At 47.3% G+C, this 22627-nt stretch overlaps 2 protein-coding genes across 3 annotated transcripts in view; one reads left to right on the forward strand and one right to left on the reverse strand.

Annotated features, from left to right (window-relative positions):
• The window catches only part of LOC119956041 (anthrax toxin receptor 1-like), a 92065-nt gene extending 86384 nt beyond the window's left edge, over positions 1–5681 (forward strand). For both annotated transcript variants that reach the window (XM_038782803.1, XM_038782802.1), the window contains exon 18: positions 3213–5681. In XM_038782803.1, the coding sequence (XP_038638731.1) occupies positions 3213–3449 (237 nt within the window). In that variant the 3' untranslated portion in view covers positions 3450–5681. The remainder of the gene's footprint in view (positions 1–3212) is intronic.
• prdm8 (PR domain containing 8) overlaps positions 1–18809 on the reverse strand; it is a 120760-nt gene extending 101951 nt beyond the window's left edge. Inside the window, exon 1 of the mRNA XM_038782810.1 lies at positions 18663–18809. The gene's annotated coding sequence lies outside the window, so the exon portion shown is untranslated. The remainder of the gene's footprint in view (positions 1–18662) is intronic.
• Positions 18810–22627: the final 3818 nt, after the last annotated feature.

Consider the following 22627-nt stretch of genomic DNA (forward strand, 5'->3'; position numbering starts at 1 on the left):
CAGGTCCAGCCTGTCTAACCGTTGCTCATCACCCCAGGAATCAATCGAGTGAACCATCTCTGAACTATTTCTAATGTATATCCTTTTTTAAATGAAACCAAAATGTTACCACCTCTGTGGCCCAGAATTCTATGGTCGTCGGGATTCTCTTTTCCCGCTGGTCACACCAATGTCTTGTGCAACATTTGTAGCAAAACATCCTACTTCTATATTCCATTCCCCTTACAATAAACAATTTGCCTCACTAATCACTTGCCGTACCTGCATACTAACCCCTTTTTGTGATTCATGTACCAGGACACCCAGATCCCTCTGTACCTCAGATCTTTCCCATCTTTCTCCCTTTGCACAAACATTCACTCCCTCCACCACTGAGGAACAGTGGCAGCCGTGTGTACCATTTACAAGATGCACTGCAGGAACTCACCAAGGCTCCTTAGACAGCACCTTCCAAACCCACGACAGCTACAATCTAGGACAAGATCAGCAGACACATGGGAACACCATCACCTGGAAATTGCCCTCAAAGTCACTCACCACCCTGACTTGGATGACATCGCCGTTCCTTCACTGCCCTTATAATTATTTCACCTTTTTATATAAACATAATTAATCAAGTTCTTGGAGCATACGGTCATTTCTGTACTCCTGCTGCTGGGCACACATCTTGTAGATTAAAGCCTTTGATTCGGACTACTCCTTCGTTTCTGTGTTCAGGGATTCTATAACAGTGTGACATTCTAATTCCATTACTAAATCAAACTCGCCCAGGTGCACTGATCGACCTTGAAACAATAGTTGAATGCACATGTGGGTACAAAGTAGGAATTGATACAAACTGGTATTTACCATAACACATGTCATTACTACAATATTCCAGATGAACATCAATAAAAACAAATGACTAAACAGGAATGCAAGTAAACAAAAAATTTTTAAAAATTAAAAAAAAAAAAAGTTCTTGGAGCATACTAGCAGTTGGGTTGACATTGATATAACAAACGTGGTGAAAAACAGGATAAAATCCTCACATAAAATTGAAACTGGGTACTTACATTGGCAGGAAACTGCGTGCTCACCTCTCACCCATGTGACCTGGTTCAGCCCTGATCCTAAAAGCCTCGCCCTTGCTTTCAAATCTCTCCACAGCCTCATCCTTTTCGATCTCTATAACCTCCTCCAGCCTGTGATCTCTTAAAAGTCTCCAAATCTGGCTTCTTGAGCATTCCCAATTTTAATCATTCCCCCATATATGGCCAAAGCTTCGGTTGCCTAGGTGCTAAGTTATGGAATTCCCTCCCTAAATCTCTCACTCTGGCCGCGATTCTCCGACCACCACGCCGGGTGGGAGAATCGCGGGTGTGCCGGGCAAATCACGACACGCCACCCTAGCACCCGCACGCAATTCTCCCACCCCCCAAAACGGCATGTCACTCCGGTCGAACGGCAATACTCCGGCCCGGATGGGCCGAGCGGCCTGCCTGATACGACCGGTTCACGCCGGCGCCAACCACACCTGGTCGCTGCCGGCGTGAACAAAGCTCGACCGCTGCATGTGGGGCCTGTAGGGGGCGGAGGGAGAATCGAGCACCGGGGGGTGCTCAGGAGGGGTCTGGCCCGCGATCGGTGCCCACCGATTGTCGGGCAAGCGTCTCTGAAAGACGCGCTATTTTCCCTCCGCCGCCCCGCAAGATCACTCCGACATCCGTGTGGAGTTTGCACATTCTCCCCGTGTCTGCGTGGGTTTCGCCCCCACAACCCAAAAATGTGCAGAGTAGGTGGATTGGCCACGCTAAATTGCCCCCTTAATTAGAAAAAATAATTGGCTACTCTAAATTTTTTTTAAAAGATCACTCCGACATGTCTTGCGGGGTAGCGGAGGGGAAGACGCCAACCTGCGCATGCGCGGGTGACGTCATTTAGGCACCGCCGGCCGCATCATTCAGGCTGCGCCGCTTTGATGCAAGCGTCATGGCCCAGCGCCAGAGATTGACACGCCGCCTCTCCTAGCCCCCTGGGGGTGGGAGAATAGGGGGCGAGGAGCGGCCTCCGACGCTGGAGTGAAACACTCCAGGTTTCACTCCGGCATCGGCACTTTGTTTCCCTTTGGGAGAATCGCGGCCTCTGTCTCCTTCTTCTAATAATATAATCCTTATTAGCGTCACAAGTAGGCTGACATTAACACTGCAATGAAGTAGTGTGAAAATCCCTTAGTCGCCACATTCCGGCACCTGTTCGGGTAAACTGGGGGAGAATTCAGAATGTCCAGTTCACTTAACAGGGATGTATTTTGGAACTTGTGGGAGGAAACCGTAGCACCCGGAGGAAACCCACGCAGACTTGGGGAGAACATGCAGACTCCGCCCACACTGCGACCCAAACCGGGAATCGAACCCAGGTCCCCGGCTCAGTGAAGCAACAGTGCTAACCACTGCTACCATGCTGCAAAGCTACACCTTTGACCAATCTTTTGGCCATTTGACTAATGTTTCCTTGTATAGATCGCTGTCAACATTTCTTTGACGATGCTTGTACAATGCTGTGGAATGTTTTATTACGTTAAATGTGCTATATGAATGCATGTTGGTGTTCTGGAAGACTTTCATTAACTTCCCAGTTTAGAAGACGCTCACCAATACTCCAGGTTAATTTTATGATTCGTTGCGTCGCCTACATTTCTCACTTTATATTATTGAATTGCGGTCACTTATTGGTATCCATTGTGTCTCTTTTGCACATAAATATTGGATGGGATTTTAGGGCTATTCCCACCGGCAACATCTCCCGTAAGTCCCCTAGTGGTGAAGGTTGCGAACAACCAAAAACCAGCGGCCAATGGTGGGCTGCTTCCACCACGGTGGTGGGGGGAGGGGTGGAAGGTCCCGCCCAATGTGACGTGTAAAAAAAGGAACTAAACCAATGTTGTATCCACAGCAGCGAATGAACTGAAAACTAAACCTTGCTGAGAGGGACCCCTATACAGAAACAAAATTGGCCTTGAAAGAAGCTTAGATAGGAATAAAAATAAATCTAAACTAAACTTTATACGTTGGTTGAAAACAATCTGCGAGCAGTAGTTGCAAGTGATAATGCTGTGAACGAAAAACAAATTCCACTGCTGTGTGCCATTGTTCCCTCGCTCTTCTTCATCTAGCGTACAGGAATGAACACGTGCAGATTGTAATTTTGTTATTTCTCTTTTCCCACACTAGGGCCGCTGCATTAACTTCACCAGGGTGAAAGAAAACGAAACCCCCCCTCCGCCATGCAACGCTCCTGCTTCGCACGTGCAGCCGTCTCACAATGAATACATCCCTCTGACCTGTGAACTTCCCAGTCCCCCGGTTCTGCCTGACAGGTCGTGTGTGAGGAGTCCGCCCCCCGGGCCGCCGCCATCTCGTGCACCCCCTCCCTCGCGACCTCCCCCTCGCCCTGCGGTAAGAACCTGACCTCCTCGGGACTCTCATCGGCGAAAAGAACATTGCGGAGAAGAAAGAATAAGACCAGGCCAAAAAGGAGAATACTACTGGACCTCAAACCAAAATATTTATTGAATTTCTGGGTTTCCTTGAAAGGGTAAAATCTGTTGCTGTGCAGCAAGTTACCATCAGGAAATCCCAAGTCAGTAGAACCTCTCTGTGGAATGGAAGATAATATTGTGTCCACCTAATGTACTATCCGTATGTCTGAATTCTGGATGATTATCAGATTGATTTTGAGTTGCAACAAACCCTGAATTTTTCTCTTTTGAAAATTGAATACATAGGTCAGAATTTGCATTGTTGTCAAAGGTTAAAAATATCGTTTACGGGTCGATATTTAAATCGCACTAACCCCCGTCTGCTTTTGATGCTCAAGTATGCATTCTGTTGACGCTGATACTGATTGTTTCGATCAGCATCGGGACCGTAAATTTCCTGCAGACTCAAGGCCTGCAGGTCGCACCCGCAATTATGCCCGTTTCCGAATGCTTTTGCCGACGTCCACTTGCACTCAAATTCCCTGCCAACCTCATTACATCAAAGTAAAGATGGGCACTAATTGGGCCTCACACCTCGTATTCTTTCTTCTAACAATGAAATGAATGTTTCAACTCATTTAAGTCATCATTCCCGTATCAGCCTCCCCGAACAGGCTCCGGAATGTGGCGACTAGGGGCATTTCACAGTAACTTCATTTGAAGCCTACTTGTGATTTTCATTTTCATTTCATTCACGTAGATTAGTTGTAGCGGGTTTAAGAACCTGGGAAGTAATTGGGAAAGTGTTTCAATTGGTAACGTCATTTACAGGGGCGTCATAAAAATCTAGTCGAGGAAACAAAAATACGCAGCGGGTCTCAGCGAGCATAACTTTTTTAAAGTTTAAAGATATTGCAATTAAATGCCCTAAAAATTACTTAACTTCCTGCTGCCCTTGAAAATCTGGGGTGGAATTCTCCGACCGTTGGGATTCTTTGTTCCCACCGGCGGCGGCGCATCCCCGGCCTGCCGGCTTCCCGGTACCGTAGGGTGGCTTCAATGGGAAATCCCATTGACAGACGGCAGGAGAAGAGAATCTTGCCACCGCCGGCGAATGAGGCAGCGCCAAAAACGGAATTAAACTCCGAATTAAACGCTGGGGGTCCGGAGAATCCCGCCCCTGGCCATAATTTGAAGAAAGCCCCCGAGGGAATTTGGAACTAGAGGAAGCTGGCACAGCTCTCCAATTTGTTAGGCTGCATATTTGCTTTACTACGCTGTGATTGTGCAAGTCCCCGGGTGCAAATGCGCAGGAAATTCTAGGACAGAATGTATATTTCAGTATTTTGCGGGCTAAATTAAGTGACTTTATTCAGGGTTCAATGTTTACCATGTGCTTCAGAATGCGAGATGATAGCAGCGCCTAGGTAACTAGGTCCTTCTTCAGTTTAAAGATAAATGTTCTGACAAACTGAAGCCGCAGCGAGCGAAGAGGCTCCCATACATAATTAATGTAATTAAGGCCAAAGGCTAGTTGACCTGTGAGACGACGCTTTAAAGTTGCTGGTTGATGCTATTTGACAATGATTGACCCCGTAATTGATTAATTCACAGAACTTTGGGCTGTGATTTCACTTATACTTGAGCTCTTTTGTGCAGGGTTAGTGACCCTAAACTGTGCTCTGCCTAGACAAAGGCCCTGATCCCCGGCATCGTTCTTGCTAGCCTTGAATTTTAAAGCGTTGCAGAGGGGACTTTGTTGCGTTATGTGCAGGTTGTGACCCAAGTTATTCTGTTCTTCAAACATGTATAGTTGAACTTGCTCTCCTTATACAATTTATTAGCTAGCTACCAAACAGCAGGATGTTCTTTATGCCAAGATCTGCATTATAGTTTTAACTGCAGATAATAGCTCATAGAAAACATTTAAGAGTTTAATTCGGTTTTGGAAATGCTTGCCTGCTGAATGTTAAGCACTTTATAGGTATTTCAGTGTAAATATTAAGAGGCCAGATCCTTTTCCAGACCACATCAAATTATATAATTCTGGTTATGTACTTTATTCCGTACAAATTAGATATACCTTTTTGCTTCAGGGCACAGGTACGTTTTGGTGATTCATACAATGTCTACTGTAGTGTTTTATAAACAGATGAGATACATAAATCCCATACTGTTAAAGAAAATATTGTACGGTTTTGTGATATTAGAGAAAAAAAAATCAAGTTTTACTGCAGGACAGTTAAATATTAATTTACTAAACTGTGGTCTAGGTGTAGGTACTTGAATCTAAGTAAAGGCGGCCACTAAGTCTTTTAGGATGATAGATTAATGCAGTAATAAATAATTGAGCAAGCATCATTGAGCTTGAGTAGTAGCTGGATATTTTGCTTTGCTAACATGTTGTCTGTAACAACTGCACTTAACTCCCTCTTATTAACTAACTATTAATGACTTGTAATCTTGTTTGACATTGGCTACCTGACGGATAGGCCGGAGGCATCATTTGGTGAGCAAGCTGTGTAATTATAAATTGAATTATAGCTCCAGAATGGCAAAGTGAAACGCCTCAACATGTCACTGGCGTAGCTGCACAGCTTAACAGAATCAATCGTGACAAAAACAGGAATTCTCTTTTAAGTCGACGAATCCCTCTCTACCCTAGCCCCACCGGGTTTACGTTTTCCAAAGGAATTAAAATAACCTCAACACTTTTCTAGTATTGTAGCGAAGGCCATTGGTTCCAATTCAAGCCCACAAAAGAAATCCAAGCGGTGCACACAGCGCCGCACCGACATTGTGCAAGGTTGAAAGGTTATCATACCTCTCGAGCAGTGGCAGCCTGCATCGCAGAGACTTGCTCTGGAAAACGGCTCACGAAAATTTAAGATGACATTGCCTAATGACGTTTATTTTCTCTTGTGAAAGCCCAATTTTCTGTCAACATTTTAATTTAGGAGGTATGCTTTCAGCAATCTCCGCAAAGGGCATTACAATGAAGAGCAGGGAACAAACACTATCCGACCTGTAGCTGTTCAACTCTGTCAGTTAAAACGTCTTAAAGCTGTTACATGCCGGAAGCAGCGATTCGATTACCAGACCTTTTCCAGTTTGGTTTTATCACAGTTTTGTTCCCTATTTTTTTTAATTGACTTATTAGCCTTCATAATGTTTTTTTTTTAATTTTAGAATACCCAATTCATTTCTTCCAATTAAGGGGCAATTTAGCGTGGCCAATCCACGTACCCTGCAAATCTTTGGGTTGTGGGGGCGAAACCCACACAAACAAGGGGAGAATGTGCGAACTCCACACGGACAGTGCCGGGATCGAACCTGGGACCTCGGTGCCGTGAGGCAGCAGTGCTAACCACTGCGTTACCGTGCTGCCCTGCCTTCGTAATGTTAACAAAATTGCCACTTTGGAATCAGGACCAGGATCGGGTTAAGTTATCCTCTCATGATTTCAATGTATCAGCACAGCAGCCTGTATTATTTTTAAATAACAATGTATAAGTTTTCTGGACAAGTCATTGGAAATCAGAACGAAAACTGTTGGAAATATATATCTGGTTACTCAGCATCAGGAAAGAAAGATATGTAGATATTTTGGGCGGGACCTTTTGACTGATGATCGTGCTGTGGGCTTCCAGCACTTTCTGTTTTGTTCCTAAAGGAAAGCAAACACTTATTTTAAAATTCCCTAGAGGAATGTGTTAGTTTGGTCACATTTAAGGTACAGATCGCCTTTAAGGGGTATGGGACTTACAGTTGCAAATGTGTCGTAAAAATGGAAAGTTTGTAATGCTTTTAGCATGGTTGGGGATCCTCACTAATGAACTCTTAAGTTACCGTATGTTACATCGGAGTGGTGGCGTGTTACAGTTCACTCTGGGTTTCTGACTTGCTACGGCAACATCCACTTCCGTTCTGTGCCTGCAGCTACGGATAGTGATAGTAGAAGCTCCAACTTTCTTTCCATCCCATGGCGGACCAGGAATCTCTCCTGCTCTTTGCGCCCACAATTGGCCTGCGTTGAAAGGATTTCTCATGTTGATACGCTACCTGTTTGGCCGCGTTATGAACGTACCTTCCTTGACCATCAGCTCCGGGCTTGGGACTCGAACCTTCGACACAGCAACAGAGATGCTACCCATTGCACCACAGGACCTCTCATGTAACATCTACAGCATTTGGTCAGCACGGTAGCACAAGTGGGTAGCACTGTGGCTTCACAGCGCCAGGGTCCCAGGTTCGATTCCCCACAGGGTTACTGTCTACGGAGTCTGCACGTTCTCCCCGTGTCGCGTGGGTTTCCTCCCATAGTCCAAAGACGTGCAGGTTAGGTGGATTGGCCATTATAAATTGCCCTTAGTGACCAAAAAAAGGTTAGGAGGGGTTATTGGGTTACAGGAATAGGGTGGAAGTGAAGGCTTAAGTGGGTCGGTGCAGACTCGATGGGCCGAATGGCCTCCTGCACTGTATTTGCCAAGTTCATATAAATGTTACCGCTGTAAAACAAAAACCTCTGTTGCTAAAATGCCAAAATTATGTCTCACTGTAAATTTTTTCCAATCTGTTTCATGAGCATTGACATCAACCTGTTACAATTGGTTGTAGTCTCTGATGATAACTATGTACTTTTCCCTTTGGTCTGTAATGTTAATATCACTAATAAACTGCAATTCTTTTACATAAAATTACTAACTTTTGTTTTTGCTAAAAGGGATGTAATTAACCATTCAACTACAGGTTTGGCAAAAAATGATTGTCTCCGTGTATTATTACAGAAATTATGCTAATTAATAAGGGCAAGAGTTTATTCCTACAGTATAAACCCGCAGCTACAAAGATTAACGCTAAAATGTGATTGTATTTGAATATAATATTTGAAGCATTTTAATTATGCTTGGCTTTTTTTTAAAATCCCTTTACAGATTCACTTTCCCATTTTTTTCTTCTATCTTTCGACTACAGAATCTCAGAATTGTTACAATGCAGAAGGAGGCCATTCAGCCCATCGTGGCCATCAGAGCATTTCTCAAGCCTCCTCCCCGTACTGCCGCAGAATGTTTCTTTTCAAATGAGCTAATTACCTCTCGAATGCCTCAATTGAATCTGCTCCCACCACGCTGTCGGGCAGTGTATTCCAGACCCCAACGTGAAATAGTCTTCCTCATATCTGTTTTTACTTCTTTTGCCAATTACTTTAAACCTGTGTCCTCTTGGTTCTCGATCCTTTCATGAGTGGGGACAGTTTCGCCCTCTCTACTCTGTCTAGACCCCCCCCCCTCATGATTTTGAACATCCCTGTCAAATCTCCTCTCCGTCTTCTCTTGTTGCGTCCCCATCGGTCGTTGGCGGGATCTTCCAGACCCGCTGATGTCTGCAGGGTTTTGCATGGCTTGCACCCTCCACTGGGAAGCAGGCCATGGAGGGGGCGGGAGTCACCATCAACAGGATGGAAGATCCTGCAGGCAGGAAGGTCCGGAAAACTCCAGCCCCATGTGTATATATTATTTTTCTTCATCATTTTTAAAAATAAATTTAGAGTACCCAATTCATTTTTTCCAAATTAAGGGGCAATTTAGCGTGTCCAATCCACCTACCCTGCACATCTTTTGGGTTGTGGGGGTGCAACACACGCAAGCACGGGGAGAATGTGCAAACTCCACACCTGACAGTGACCCAGAACCGGGATCGAACCTGGGACCTCGGTGCCGTGAGGCAGCAGTGCTAACCCACTGCGCCACCGTGCTGCCCATTTTTGTCCTGAGCTTCTTAGCTACTGGTCCAATTTTGGAGGGGTAAGTGGCATGTTACAAATGGGCTTTCATTAATTAGAACTGGCACCGCTGGCTATATTTTCTGTTACCCAGCCTGAAGCCAGAACAGTAATAGACGTGTTGTCCCTGATGTCTACCATTCAAAACTAAATAGGAAGACACTGCTTGCTAAGGGTTAAAACCGGGTGCTCCGGTTTCCTCCCACGGTCCAAAGATGCACAGGTTAGGTGGATTGAACATGCTAAACTCGTTCCTCAGTGTCCAAATATGTGCAGGTTAGGTGGGGCTATGGGGATAGGGCCGGTGGTGGGGGGGTGGCGGGGGAGTGGGCCGGTAGGGTGTTCTTTCAGAGGGTCAACACAGACCTGCTTGGCCGAATTGCTGCCATCTGCATTAAAGGGATTTTATTCTATGGAACACAGCCTGTATCGCCTGTTTGCAGATGACACTAAGATGAGTGGTAAAGCGAAAAGTGCAGAGGACACTGGAAGTCTGCAGAGGGATTTGGATAGGTTAAGTGAATAGGCTAGGGTCTGGCAGATGGAATACAATGTTGACAAATGTGAGGTTATCCATTTTGGTAGGAATAACAGCAAACGGGATTATTATTTAAACGATAAAATATTAAAGCATGCCGCTGTGCAGAGAGACCTGGGTGTGCTAGTGCATGAGTCACAGAAATTGGTTTACAGGTGATTAAGAAGGCAAATGGAATTTTGTCCTTCATTGCTAGAGGAATGGAGTTTAAGACTAGTGAGGTTATGCTACAATTGTATACGGTGTTAGTGAGGCCACACCTGGAGTATTGTGTTCAGTTTTGGTCTCCTTACATGAGAAAGGACGTACTGACACTGGACCCCATATTATTCGGCGCCAAAATTCATGCCTTAGCTCATATCCAGGGTATAAGTTAACTCCCCCACCTCCCTGATTAGCTCTTGCAAAAATCTTTGCATTAGTCATCAGCCTCAATTTTCACCCCAGAGAAGCACAAGAATCCGTACAGTGCAGCTGGAGGCCATTCGGCCCATCAAGTCTGCATCGAACCTCTGAAAGAGCACCCTACCTCGGCCTGCTCCCTCTGCCCTATCCCCGTAACCCTGTCTAATCTGCACATATTTGGACTGTGGAAGGAAACTCACGCAGACACGGGGCGAACGTGCAAACTCTACACAGACGGTCACCGGCCCCGAGTCACTGTCCGTGTGGAGTTTGCACATTCTCCCCTTGTCTGCATGGGTCTCGCCCCCACAACCCAAAGATGTGCAGGGTAGGTTTGCAATCCAATTGGCCACAGCGTGGGGACATAGTCCCTGAAACCCAGAATCCAGCCCCAAATGTGTCATCAGAACAGGGTCCAGCCACTGGCCTCATCTCGCGAATCGGAATGGATCCATTGAAAATCGTTGGAATGGATACATTGTCATGCGCACTTAAGTGGGTCGAATAAAACACACTGAGCCTAGCAGAAATTTCAGACCACAGCTATTTTGGTGTAGCTATTTTATGGAACAAAACAGTGTTATGATCCCTTTGGGAAACAAACACAAGCAAGTTTACTAAATGAATCCCAGACTAAGATTGCATCTTTTGAGGCTTTTGAACATTGGATTAGAAATTACTGCGGATGCTGGAATCTGAAACATCAACAGAAAAAGCTGGACAATCTCGGCAGGTCTGACAGCATCTGTGCAGAGAGAGCAGAGCGAACGTTTAGAGTCTGGGTGATTCTTTATCAAAGCTACGACAAAGGGTCATCCAGATTCGAAACATTATCTCCAATGTCTGTGGAGCCTGACTGGGAGGCATGGGTGTGGGATGACGCAGAATTGGGGGTGTGAGTGGGTTACTGAAAGGGGGACGTGAGGAGGTTTCTGCAGAGGGAAGAATGAGCTCAAAAGGTGCTGTGTCGGAGAATACTGGGACGGTCAGAGGGTGGGACCTGTCACCTGAGCGTTATGCTACTCGCCTTTACCACCCTCCTGAGGTACTTGAACTCTGGTGCATAGTCTCCAGATTCGAGGGGCTTCACACGCACTGGTCGCTTCCTTGGCCGCTTCTGGTTGGTGGGAGAGGCTGTTCTCCTTGCCTCAGTTTTGGCAAACATCGCCTCACCTCTGTTCCAGTATGTACAACTCTTGTCCTTTGGCACCACCATTCTCGTTTTCTCCACCTTTGCCCGGGACCCTCTTTTTGAAGGGCAAATAGTAAATGAATAATGGCAAATGGACGCGAAGGGTGTTGAGACTCATCCATTCGGGTTTTCTCTGTGTGGTCCGCAGCAATGGATGCAGTGGACAGTGCTGTTTTCATAAGAACCATCCAAACAATGTTTCATCCACTTTAAATGATGCAGGTGCCATGGTTTGCCACAAAATGATGGCATTGTGGCTGTTTCCTGGATTAATGCCATTGATCTGCATTTAGACATCCCTGAGGTCACTTACCACCTAAACATTAACTGAGTAAACACCCCACCCCTCCTTCTCACCGTGAAGGCCGAAGGGTTTGTCGTGCCTAAAAGCACCTCTTTCACTGGAAAGACCGAGGCTGAGGAGAGGTCTACAAAATTATGAGAGGCACAGAGAGGGTAGACAGTCGGAGGCTTTTTCCAAGGGTGAAAGTGTCAATTACATGGAGGCAGAGGTTCAAGGTGAGAGGGGGAAATGTAAGGGAGATGTACAGGGGTCAGGTTTTCACACAGCGAGTGGTGGGTGCCTGGAATGCGCTGCCAGAGGATGTGGTGGAAGCAGCACATTAGCAACATTTAAGAGGCATCTGGATGGATACATGAATAAGGAGGAAATAGAGGGATACGGACTGAGTCAGGGCAGAAGGTTTTGTTTTTAGTTAGAACATCATGATCAGCACAGGCTTGGAGGGCCGAAGGGCCTGTTCCTGTGCTGTACTTTTCTTTGTTCTTTATTCTTTCCACAAAAGAAAACCCTTCCGTCTGCTGAAAGCCCCTCGACCTGTCCCATTTGTTGCTTTGTTCAGTGGGGATAGGGGCAAAAGTGGCAGCCTCCCCTCCCCCAGCAAAGTAAGTGGTTGGCACATGCCTGTTATGCAAACAATACTGTGGACTCCTTGATGTGGCAGATGTCTCCTGGTGACTTGGAAGGATCCAGCTGCAGAAAAGCATCATGCTGTTGACTGGAAGCTTGACATGGTCCAGATGTGGCATCCAGCTAATTGGCGCTACTGTCTTGTGAGGCTGAGTCAACAACATCCGGCCTCTTCTGGCATAGAATGTTACAGCACATCCGCTCTCTATCCCATGTTTAAGCTTTGGGTCTAAAAGTTCACACTGTGCCTGTTAGGGTTACCAACTGTGATTAAATATATTCCTGGAGGTTTCATCACATGACAGGCACCCACAGGGAGGCAGCGGTGTAGCGGTATTGTCGCTGGACAAGTCATCCAGAGACCCAGAGTCAACCTCTGGGGACCCCGGGTTCAAATCCCTTGAGACAAGCCCATTCTCCTTTCTAAAGGACTTGGGAACAAAAATGGGGCGATTCTGAAACACATACAGAATTTTCGGTCGTTCCGTCATCTTCACCGTCTGCAGCGTCTTGCCAAAGACAGTGGCAGCACATCCCACCTCCTGGAATCCACCTTCATCACCTCCACCAGTAGGGCCAAGTTTATGCAGCTGGGCCCAACTCTGCGCCAGCTGTATCCCAGATAGCGAAAGTTTGGCCGCAGCCCCCTCTCCTCTCCCCTAGCATTAACTGGGAACACCTCTCTTTTCCCCATATTCCATTTATACCCCGAAAAGCAGCCAAATTCACCCAGGTTCCCCATGATCCTATCAAAACTCCCAGCCGGGTCCGAAATGTACAAGAGAAGGTCATCTGCATACAGATGTGCTCGACCCCTCTCCACTCAATCCCCCTCCGCACCCTAAGCGCCATTGCCAACAGTTCTAATGCCAGGGCAAAAAGCAGTGGGGAGAGTGGGCACCCATGCCTCGTCCCCCAGTGTAGCCCAAAGTACTCTGAACTAATCCTGTTTGTTCGAACACTAACCTTAGGAGCCTTGTACAGCAGCCGAACCCAAAGCCCTGCCCAAACCCGAACCGACACATCTCCAACAGATACACCCATTCACCGCGGTTGAACGCCTTCTCCGTGTACATTGCCACCACAACTTCCACCTCCTGACCCTCCGAGGACATCATAATGGCATTAAGCAGCTTCCATATATTTGCCGACAGCTGCTTCCCCGAACACTGTCTGGTCCTCTCCGATCACCCCCAGCACCTCAATCCTCTCCTCTCATTCTTCTAAACTCTAATGGATATCGACCCAACCTGTTCATGAGGCAACGTCCTCGCCCCAGGAATCGACCCACTGAACCTTCTGTAAACTGCCTGCAATACGAGGACATCCCTTCTTAAGTAAGGGGACCAAAACTCTGAGCAATACTCTAGGTGCGGTCTCACTAATATCCTCTAAAGTTGCAGCAAGGCCTCCCTACTCCCTAATCCTCAATATCAGTGTTTTTCAAAGAACAGCGGGCGGGTGTCGGGAGGGTCACGGAGCTGTTGTCGGCAGCGCTACCGTTCGTGCAAATCCCCGCGCAGCAGCCGGCTTTTCATAACGTCAGCTGCAAGCGGCCGCGAACATGTTAAAAAAAAAATTCAGCCGCATTGTGCATGCGAGCGCAATGATCAGCGCACATGCGCATTCCGCGAACATGGTAAACAAAATTTGGCCGCCTTGCGCATGCCGACCTTTGCGACCCACGCCGTCTGACCTACGCGGCCTACGCCGGCTGACCTGCGCGACCTACGCCAGCCGACCTGCGCGACCCACTATTTTCTCTTACCTTGTTTGCTGCTGACAAAAATGGAGGAAATTATTTTGCGTACCTTTGGCCCTCGTACAGCCCCCTCCAATGGAACCTGTTGGATACTGATGAAGCCTTCCGGTGTCAGAAAATATGGAGTCTCCATCCATCCAAAGTTCTGCATATTTTCCTGTAAAATTATATCAAATAAACCCCCCCCCTCCCGAACTTGTAAAAAAAGATAAAAATAAAGTGAATAAAATAAATGGAAAAAAAATGAATAAAATAAAATGAATAAAACTCCCCCGAACTTGTAAAAAAAAGCTGCGACCATTAAAAAAAAAGCGGCCGCACTGCGCATGCATGCCCGATCACTGACCCACATGCGCATAGTTTTGTGCATGCGCACCGATGATCTGGCACGCATGCGCAGTGCGGCCGCATTTTCTTTACATGTTCGCAGCCATTTTTAAAAATATTTAGGGTACCCAATTATTTTTTCCAATCAAGGAGCAATTTAGCGTGGCCAATCCGCCTAGCCTGCACACCTTTGGGTTGTGGGGGTGAAACCCACGCAGACACGGGGAGATTGTGCAAACTCCACACGGACAGTGACCCAGGGCCGGGATTCGAACCCGGGCCCTCAGCGCCGTAGGCAGCAATGCTAACCACTGTGCCACCGTGCTGCCTTTCGCGGCCATTTTGAAGGCCGCTTGCAGCCGGAATATTAAAAGCCGGCTGCTGTTGTTGCGTGTGGATTTGTGCAACGAATGGCTACGCGATCCTCCCGACACCCGCCCACAACCCACCCGCGGTTCGCGCCCCCAATGCCTGGGTTAGTGTGCAGGAACAGCAAGTAATTAGAATGGCAAAATGGAATGTTGCCCTTTATTGTAAGGGTGGGTTGCATAAAAGTAGGGAGGCCTTGCTGCAACTTTAGAGGATATTAGTGAGACCGCACCTAGAGTATTGCTCAGAGTTTTGGTCCCCTTACTTAAGAAGGGATGTCCTCGTATTGCAGGCAGTTTACAGAAGGTTCAATGGGCCGATTCCTGGGGCGAGGACGTTGCCTCATGAACAGGTTGGGTCGATACCCATTGGAGTTTAGAAGAATGAGAGGAGATCTTAGAGAAACATATAAGATTTTGAGGGAGGGGGGAATTGACAAGATAGATGCTGAGAGGTCGTTCCCCCTCATGGGAGAGTCTGGATCGAGAAGTCACCGTTTATAATTATGGGGCGGGATTCTCAGTCAGCCGACTCGGAATCAGGAAACGATTGGGCGGAGAATCTCGCGTCAGCCAGACGGAATGCCAAGCTCCGGTGCCTCGACAATGACATGAATGCGTTCTACACTGCATGTATAGTAAACGGCGTTGGCATATCATTAACGGGCCCGTCCCGGTACTCTCCGGGTCTCCTGCGATGTTCTGCCTTCGCCAGGAGGAATTACCGAAAGCGAGTTCCCTTGTGGTTTCATAAATATAGAGGCAGGCACAGTAGCTGCTGAGAGAGAGAGCGGCGGTAGGTCATGTCCCCACAGGCGTGACCATGGGCTAGATCACAGACCATAGAATTTACAGTGCAGAAGGAGGCCATTCGGCCCATCGAGTCTGCACCAACCCTTGGAAAGAGTACCCTATTCCAATTAAGGGGCAATTTAGCGTGGCCAATCCACCTACCCTGCACATCTTTGGGTTGTGGGGGCAAAACCCACGCAGACACAGGGAGAATGTGCAAACTCCACACGGACAGTGACCCAGAGCCGGGATCGAACCTGGGACCTCGGCGCCATGAGGCAGCAGTGCTAACCACTGCGCATCCGTGCTGCCCTTAGAGCACCCTACTTAAGCCCACACCACCCTATCCCTGAAACCCACTAACCCCACCTAACCTTTTAGACACTAAGGGATCGTGGCCAGTCCACCTAACCTCATCGAGTCTCACGGTAGCATGGTGGTTAGCATCAATGCTTCACAGCTCCAGGGTCCCAGGTTCGATTCCCGGCTGGGTCACTGTCTGTGTGGAGTCTGCACATCCTCCCTGTGTGTGCGTGGGTTTCCTCCGGGTGCTCCGGTTTCCTCCCACAGTCCAAAGATGTGCGGGTTAGGTGGATTGGCCATGCTAAATTGCCCGTAGTGTAAGGTTAATGGGGGGATTGTTGGGTTACGGGTATACGGGTTACGTGGGTTTAAAGTAGGGTGATCATTGTTCGGCACAACATCGAGGGCCGAAGGGCCTGTTCTGTGCTGTACTGTTCTATGTTCTATGAGTCATAGATGTTTACAGCATGGAAACAGGTCCTTCGGCCCAACTTGTCCATGTCGCCCAGTTTCTATCACTAAGCTAGTCCCACTTGCCCGCATTTGGCCTCTATACCCACCCTGCCTATGTGACTGTCTCACTTCTTATTTTTAAATTTTTTAAAAAAAAATTTAGAATACCCAATTATTTTTTTCCAATTAAGGGGCAATTTAGCGTGGCCAATCCACCTACCTTGCACATCTTCGGATTGTGGGGGTGAAACCCACACAGAGACGGGGAGAACGTGCAAACTCCACATGGACAGTGAAACAGGGCCGGGATTCGAACCCGGGTCCTCAGTGCCGTAGGCAGCAATGCTAACCCCTGTGCTACCGTGCTGCCCTCTCACTTCGTTTTGAAAGACAAGATTGTACCCGCATCTACCACGGCCTCTGGCAGCCGTTCCAGGTGATCACCACCCTCTGTGAAAAGATTTCCCGTTTTGTGTCTCTCTCCTCTCACCTTAAACCCTATGCCCTCTAGTTCTAGACTCCTCTACCTTTGGGAAAAGATGTTGACTATCTCGCTTATTTATGCTCCTGCACACCTTTGGACTTTGGGAGGAAACCGGAGCACCCGGAGGAAACCCATGCAGACACGGGGAGAACGTGCAGACTCCACACCCAAAGCTAGAACTGAACCCAGGACCCTGAAGCCGTGAGGCAGCAGCGCTAACCAGTCCTGACGCTGGCATTGCTGGCTGGGTGGGGGCAGCAGGCATGTGCGAGGGTCGGGGGGGGGGGGGGGAGTAGCGGTGGGTGACTAGGGGATGGACCGTGGCGTTGGGGTGATCTCTCTGACTGAGGTGGCCAAGCACGGGCTGTCATTGCCACAGCCTGCAAAGCAGCAACCTTGCTGCACACCCCACAGACCACCCACAGTAAGCCATGGTTGCGCATGCTGCCCCTCCCCTCAAGCTGGTGACCTTTTTCAACAGCGCACCCGGCCATGGTGGGTGGTATGGGTGCTTATGTGGCGCAGGGTGGTGTAAGCAGACTGCCAATGGGTGGGGTTTTTGTTACCCTCCGGTTGGTTGGTGGGGGGGGGGGGGGGGGGGGGGGGGGGGGGGGGTTAGAGGTGAGTGGGACAGGGGTTGGTGCCAGGGTATGGTGCTGGTTACTCACCCTGGCCGCCCTGAGGTGGTTGTGCAGTTTTCTCCAGCACTGCTGGCCAGTACTGGCAGTGGGGCCCACGGCGTTCACGAGCTCTGTCTAGGCCCGGTGTCCGGCTACGGGTACAGTCTCCTTCCCACCCGGGGTCCAGGGTGCCCCGCCTCTCCTCCATGGCGTCCAGCAGGGTCTCGAGTTCCACATCTACTCTTCGTGCTGCCATTTTTGTTGGCTGGAATGGGTGTGTGGGGAGTGGAGTGCTGATATGTTGCTACAACTTGTTAGCCTCTCAAGTGCCAGTCCCAAACCTGGCCAATCAGATGCCGTTTTTAATTGGAATTTCACGTGGCACCAGTGCTAACCCATTAACAGATCCTGAATTTCTCCGGGACAGGCGCAGCTTCCGTGGTCATAGGACACCATCGATTCAGCCCCAGCATCAGCACTTCGTCTCTGAAACGGACAATCCGGCCAAGGGGTCTCCTATTTACGGCAAATATGAGGAGAAATTTCTTCCCTCAAGATATCATTAATCTCTGGATTCTCTACCCAGGCTGGGTCTTTGAATATAATCAAGTCTGGGCTAGACAGATTTCTGATCTGCAAGGGGGGGGAGGTCAAGGGTTACGGGGGCAGGCGGCAAAAATGGAGTTGAGACCACAATGACCTCAGCCACGGCTTTGTCGAAGAGCAAAGCAGGCTAAGGGGCCAAATGGCCTCCTCCTGCCCCCCTACTTCTTACGTTGAATAAAAATTGAGATCTCCCAACAAGGATTGCCCAGGTGAAATGTTTAATTGGGTCGGGGAGGGGGGTAGGTGGTGGCTACATCAATTGGATTTATTTTTGTTAAGTCCGATTTTAATGAAGACAATTGTAAGGGACTTCCTTCCTTTGCTTCATGTGGTTATCCAGACGGTCGGGAAGTCAGGAGAGAGATAAAGGCATTCTCTATAGCTTCAGTCCCATCAATCAATTAATTACACTGTACAAGCAGCTTCCGGGCAGACTGAGTGCACAATGCACTTTGATTTGGTTTCATGAACCGTTATGGATCCACTTTACGGATATGTTGGCTTTGTCCCAAAGAAATGGGCGATTCTAAATACACATTCCTCGTGCCTTGGTATGTGTCAGTTCCATTGCACAATATCCCCAGATGCTGTTGTCAACCTTTTGCCACCCTTACTTCCAAAAGCCGAAAGATTCTTTACCCAATTCCTTTGCTGCTGCCGCTTCCGCTCCCTTTCCAAATTCGACGTCCAGGTCTTCAACCTGACTCGGAACTAAATTGCGTTCGCCAGCCCTGCAGGGAGAACAGAAATTGACATATTCTCACAACGGGCCGTCGAAGCATCTTTTTCCATTATTGTGCCAAAGGAAGAAATGCTTTCCCGAGGAGAACTGTGGTAAATATGTTCTGGATGCACGTAGCTCAATCTTATAATTCGCTGGAGATTCCTAACTAAACCCAAGAATTAAATGCAGCCTCCTGGGCATGGTTTCTTTATGGAGTTAACTGAAATTTTATAGACAGATATTTGACATGCGTGGACATGTTTGCAAACCAGCTGCTTCAGCAGAAGCGAGATTAAGCAGAATTTAGTCAAGTTGCAGTTAAAGTTGCAGATATCAGTACCACTGATATCTATTTCTCAGGGCAATGTTCTATGCTTAAAGATAAAATTGTGCGTGGATTGTGTGAGGGGATGATCACAATTTCGAAGACAATTTTTCCCACTTGCCCAGAGGATTCCAACTTCCCACTGGCTTTCAGGTCCTTCAACAATTGACGTCCTTTTTCATTGCAACTATTTAAGACTTGCCTTTTTCACACTTGCTTTTTAACCCATGAGGAACCAGTGGGAACTGCTCGTTCGTCTCACAGTCTCATTGCAATGATCAGCACTTTGCAGTCACCCTTGAAGCCAGAACTACTCCCTCCTGCCCTGGAGCGAAGCCGCCCATGGAAATCTCTGCTGAGGATTTCCCCCATTCCCTGGTGTCATTTTTTGCATCTGACGCCACGTCAATCGGCTTGGCAGCCATCCAGCAACAGCGGCGCCATCAAACGGGATAAGCAGCCAATCAGATTGAAGTATTGGCACAGGCAGCAAACCAGGGAATAAAATGTACTGAATTGGTCACTTTGAATTAAAATTTTACAGAGAGCTAAATAGTCGGCTGGGATGTACTGGTAGGACTAAGGTGAAAGCTTAGTTATCATAAACATACCACATTCTTTTTTCTAACGTAAAAGAGAAATTCGGCATTCCACGACTGTAATTGTTTTCAGGGATAGAGAGGTTTTTCATAAGTAATTATGAACTTGGTACAGTATTACGAACCAAATTACACTTAATTCAACAATGTGTAACTTCTTCAAGGGTTTTTAGAATGAGACAAATACTAAAGAAAGGCAACTTCCCATCAATTCAGTCATTTCTACTCAATTGCGTTGGGGTGAGGTGGGAATTTAACAGTGCCCCATGGGTAAGTTGAGAACCATTGACAGTAAATTCAAGCATTCCATGTTTAGCTACGCACGACCAGACTCTAGATATTGTCAGCTTGAATGGAATAATTTTTTACAAATAAATTTAGAATACCCAATTCATTATTTGGCAATCTAGCGTGGCCAATTAACCTAGCCTGCACATCTTTGGGTTGTGAACCCACACAATTAGGGGGAGAATGTGCAAACTCAAAGGGAAAAGAAGCTGATGGTCACCTGGGACTATGACCACTTCACTTTTACCACCACAATATCTGGGTCAATATGTCAGGCTGGGATCATGTGATTATCATGGCCAGATGAGCTGTTTCCATGTCACAGCAGTCAACCAATAAGCAGTGGATACCATGGATATAACCATTTAGTGAGACAGAATAGGAGCTAATGTAGACCAGTTAAAGTTTACCTACATTTACAGCGACAAATTGGTTATCAGACATGAACCAATCAGCTGGATTATCTGCAGCCAATGACATAACCAGAAATAATCATAAACAGATATACAAAGTAAGAAATATTGTTTAATTCCATGATAATCAGTATTAATGGTCAGTGTTGGGTGGGGTTACTGGGTTATGGGGATGGGGTGGAGGTGTGTACTTGGGTAGGGTGCTCTTTCCAAGAGCCCATTCAGACTCGATGGGCCGAATGGCCTCTTTCTGCACTGTAAATTCTATGTAAACTCTATGTTAACCAGTGTGTTTGTTCAAAAGGGACACATACCAATATTTCTTTGTGATTATAGGGTTTTTTTTCCTGTTCGCATGTTCTACCATGTGAAATCTCCTAACTGTTGCCTTTTGCCATGGCAATCTCCGGCTTGAGTTGGGCTGGTCTTTTGATCCCTCCATACAAATTAACACCACCTTTCTCTGATTTACAATATGTGTTTGCTGAACTACAGCAGTCCTAACAATTTCTCAAGTCCTGACCTGGATCAATGACATGGCGGGTTTCATTAAGCTAGAGAAGGTCAAATTCGCCCTGAGAGGGTCGGTACAAGGGTTCTTTAGGCGGTGGCAGCCTTTCCTCGACTTTCTGGCTCAACAATAGGGTACTGGGTCAGTAGCAGCAGCAACCCGAGGGGGAGGGGGGAGAAGGGGGAGGGAAAAGGGGGGGGAGGGGAAAGGGGGGGGGAAAGGGGGGGGGGAGGGAAAAGGGGGGGGGAGGGAAAAGGGGGGGGAGGGAAAAAGGGGGGGCGGACAATGACTATGTTCGTTTATTTAATTTTAATATATTTTTAAGTTCTTTTGTTGTTCATTGGGGTTGGGGGGTGGGGGGATGTGATACATGTGTCGATACGGTCTGGGGGTGTCGCAGTTATTATGGGTTATTTTGTTGCATTTCATTGTTTGTCATTATGTTTTATATTTTCTGTAAAAAATTCCAATAAAAATTATATTTAAAATTTTTTTTTTCTCAAGTCCTGCCTAGTCCAGCCAGTCCAGAACTATTCTGTCGGAAGGACTCGAAACATTAACTCAGTTTCTCTCTCCACAGATTTTATCCATAATTTCCTGGGGCTATTTCAGCTTTCCAGGCATCCTCTGCAGTATTTTGCTTTATTTAAGGATCATTAGAAGCTGACTTGGAATATTAGCCGCACCTACAGTTTGAACAGTAATGCTTTGATTGTTTTTTAAAATAAATTTAGAGTACCCAATTCATTTTTTCCAATTAAGGGGCAATTTAGCATGGCCTATCCACCTAACCTGCACATCTTTGGGTTGTGGGGGCGAGACCCACCCAGACACGGGGAGAATGTGCAAACTCCACACGGACAGTGACCCAGAGCCGGGATCGAACCCGGGTCCTTGGCGCCGTGAGGCAGCAGTGCTAATGATGCTTTGATTGTTGATTAAGAGTCCAGTTGGGGTGAATGAGCGGAGCAATGAAAGACTAATAAACAAAAGTGGCTTTGTAATACATCGGACAAAACACACGGTGCACATTTACACAATAACTGGATTGGATTGGATTGGATTTGTTTATTGTCACGTGTACCGAGGTACAGTGAAAAGTACTTTTCTGCAAGCAGCTCAACAGATCATTCAGTACATGGGAAGAAAAGAGAATTAAACAAAATTCAAGAAAATACAAGAAAATACATAATAGGGCAACACAAGATATACGATGTAACTACATAAGCATTGGCATCGGATGAAGCATACAGGGTGTAGTGTTAATGAGGTCAGTCAATAAGAAGGTCATTTAGGAGTCTGGTGACAGTGGGGAAGAAGCTGTTTCTGAGTCTGCTCGTGCGTGTTACATAGAACATAGAACAGTACAGCACAGAACAGGCCCTTCGGCCCTCGATGTTGTGCCGAACAATGATCACCCCCACGTAACCCGTTCTCAGACTTCTGTATCTCCTGCCCGATGGAAGAAGTTGGAAGAGTGAGTAAGCCGGGTGGGAGGGATCCTTGATTATGCTGCCCGCTTTCCCCAGGCAGCGGGAGGCGTAGATGGAGCCCATGGATGGGAGGCAGGTTCGTGTGATGGACTGGGCGGTATTCACGACTCTCTGAAGTTCCTTGCGGTCCTGGGCCGAGCAGTTGCCATACCAGGCTGTGATGCAGCCCGATAGGATGCTTTCTATGGTGCATCTGTAAAAGTTGGTAAGGGTTAATGTGGACATGCCGAATTTCCTTAGTTTCCTGAGGA

Source organism: Scyliorhinus canicula, chromosome 22 (assembly GCF_902713615.1).
Source record: "Scyliorhinus canicula chromosome 22, sScyCan1.1, whole genome shotgun sequence".
NCBI lineage: Eukaryota > Metazoa > Chordata > Chondrichthyes > Carcharhiniformes > Scyliorhinidae > Scyliorhinus > Scyliorhinus canicula.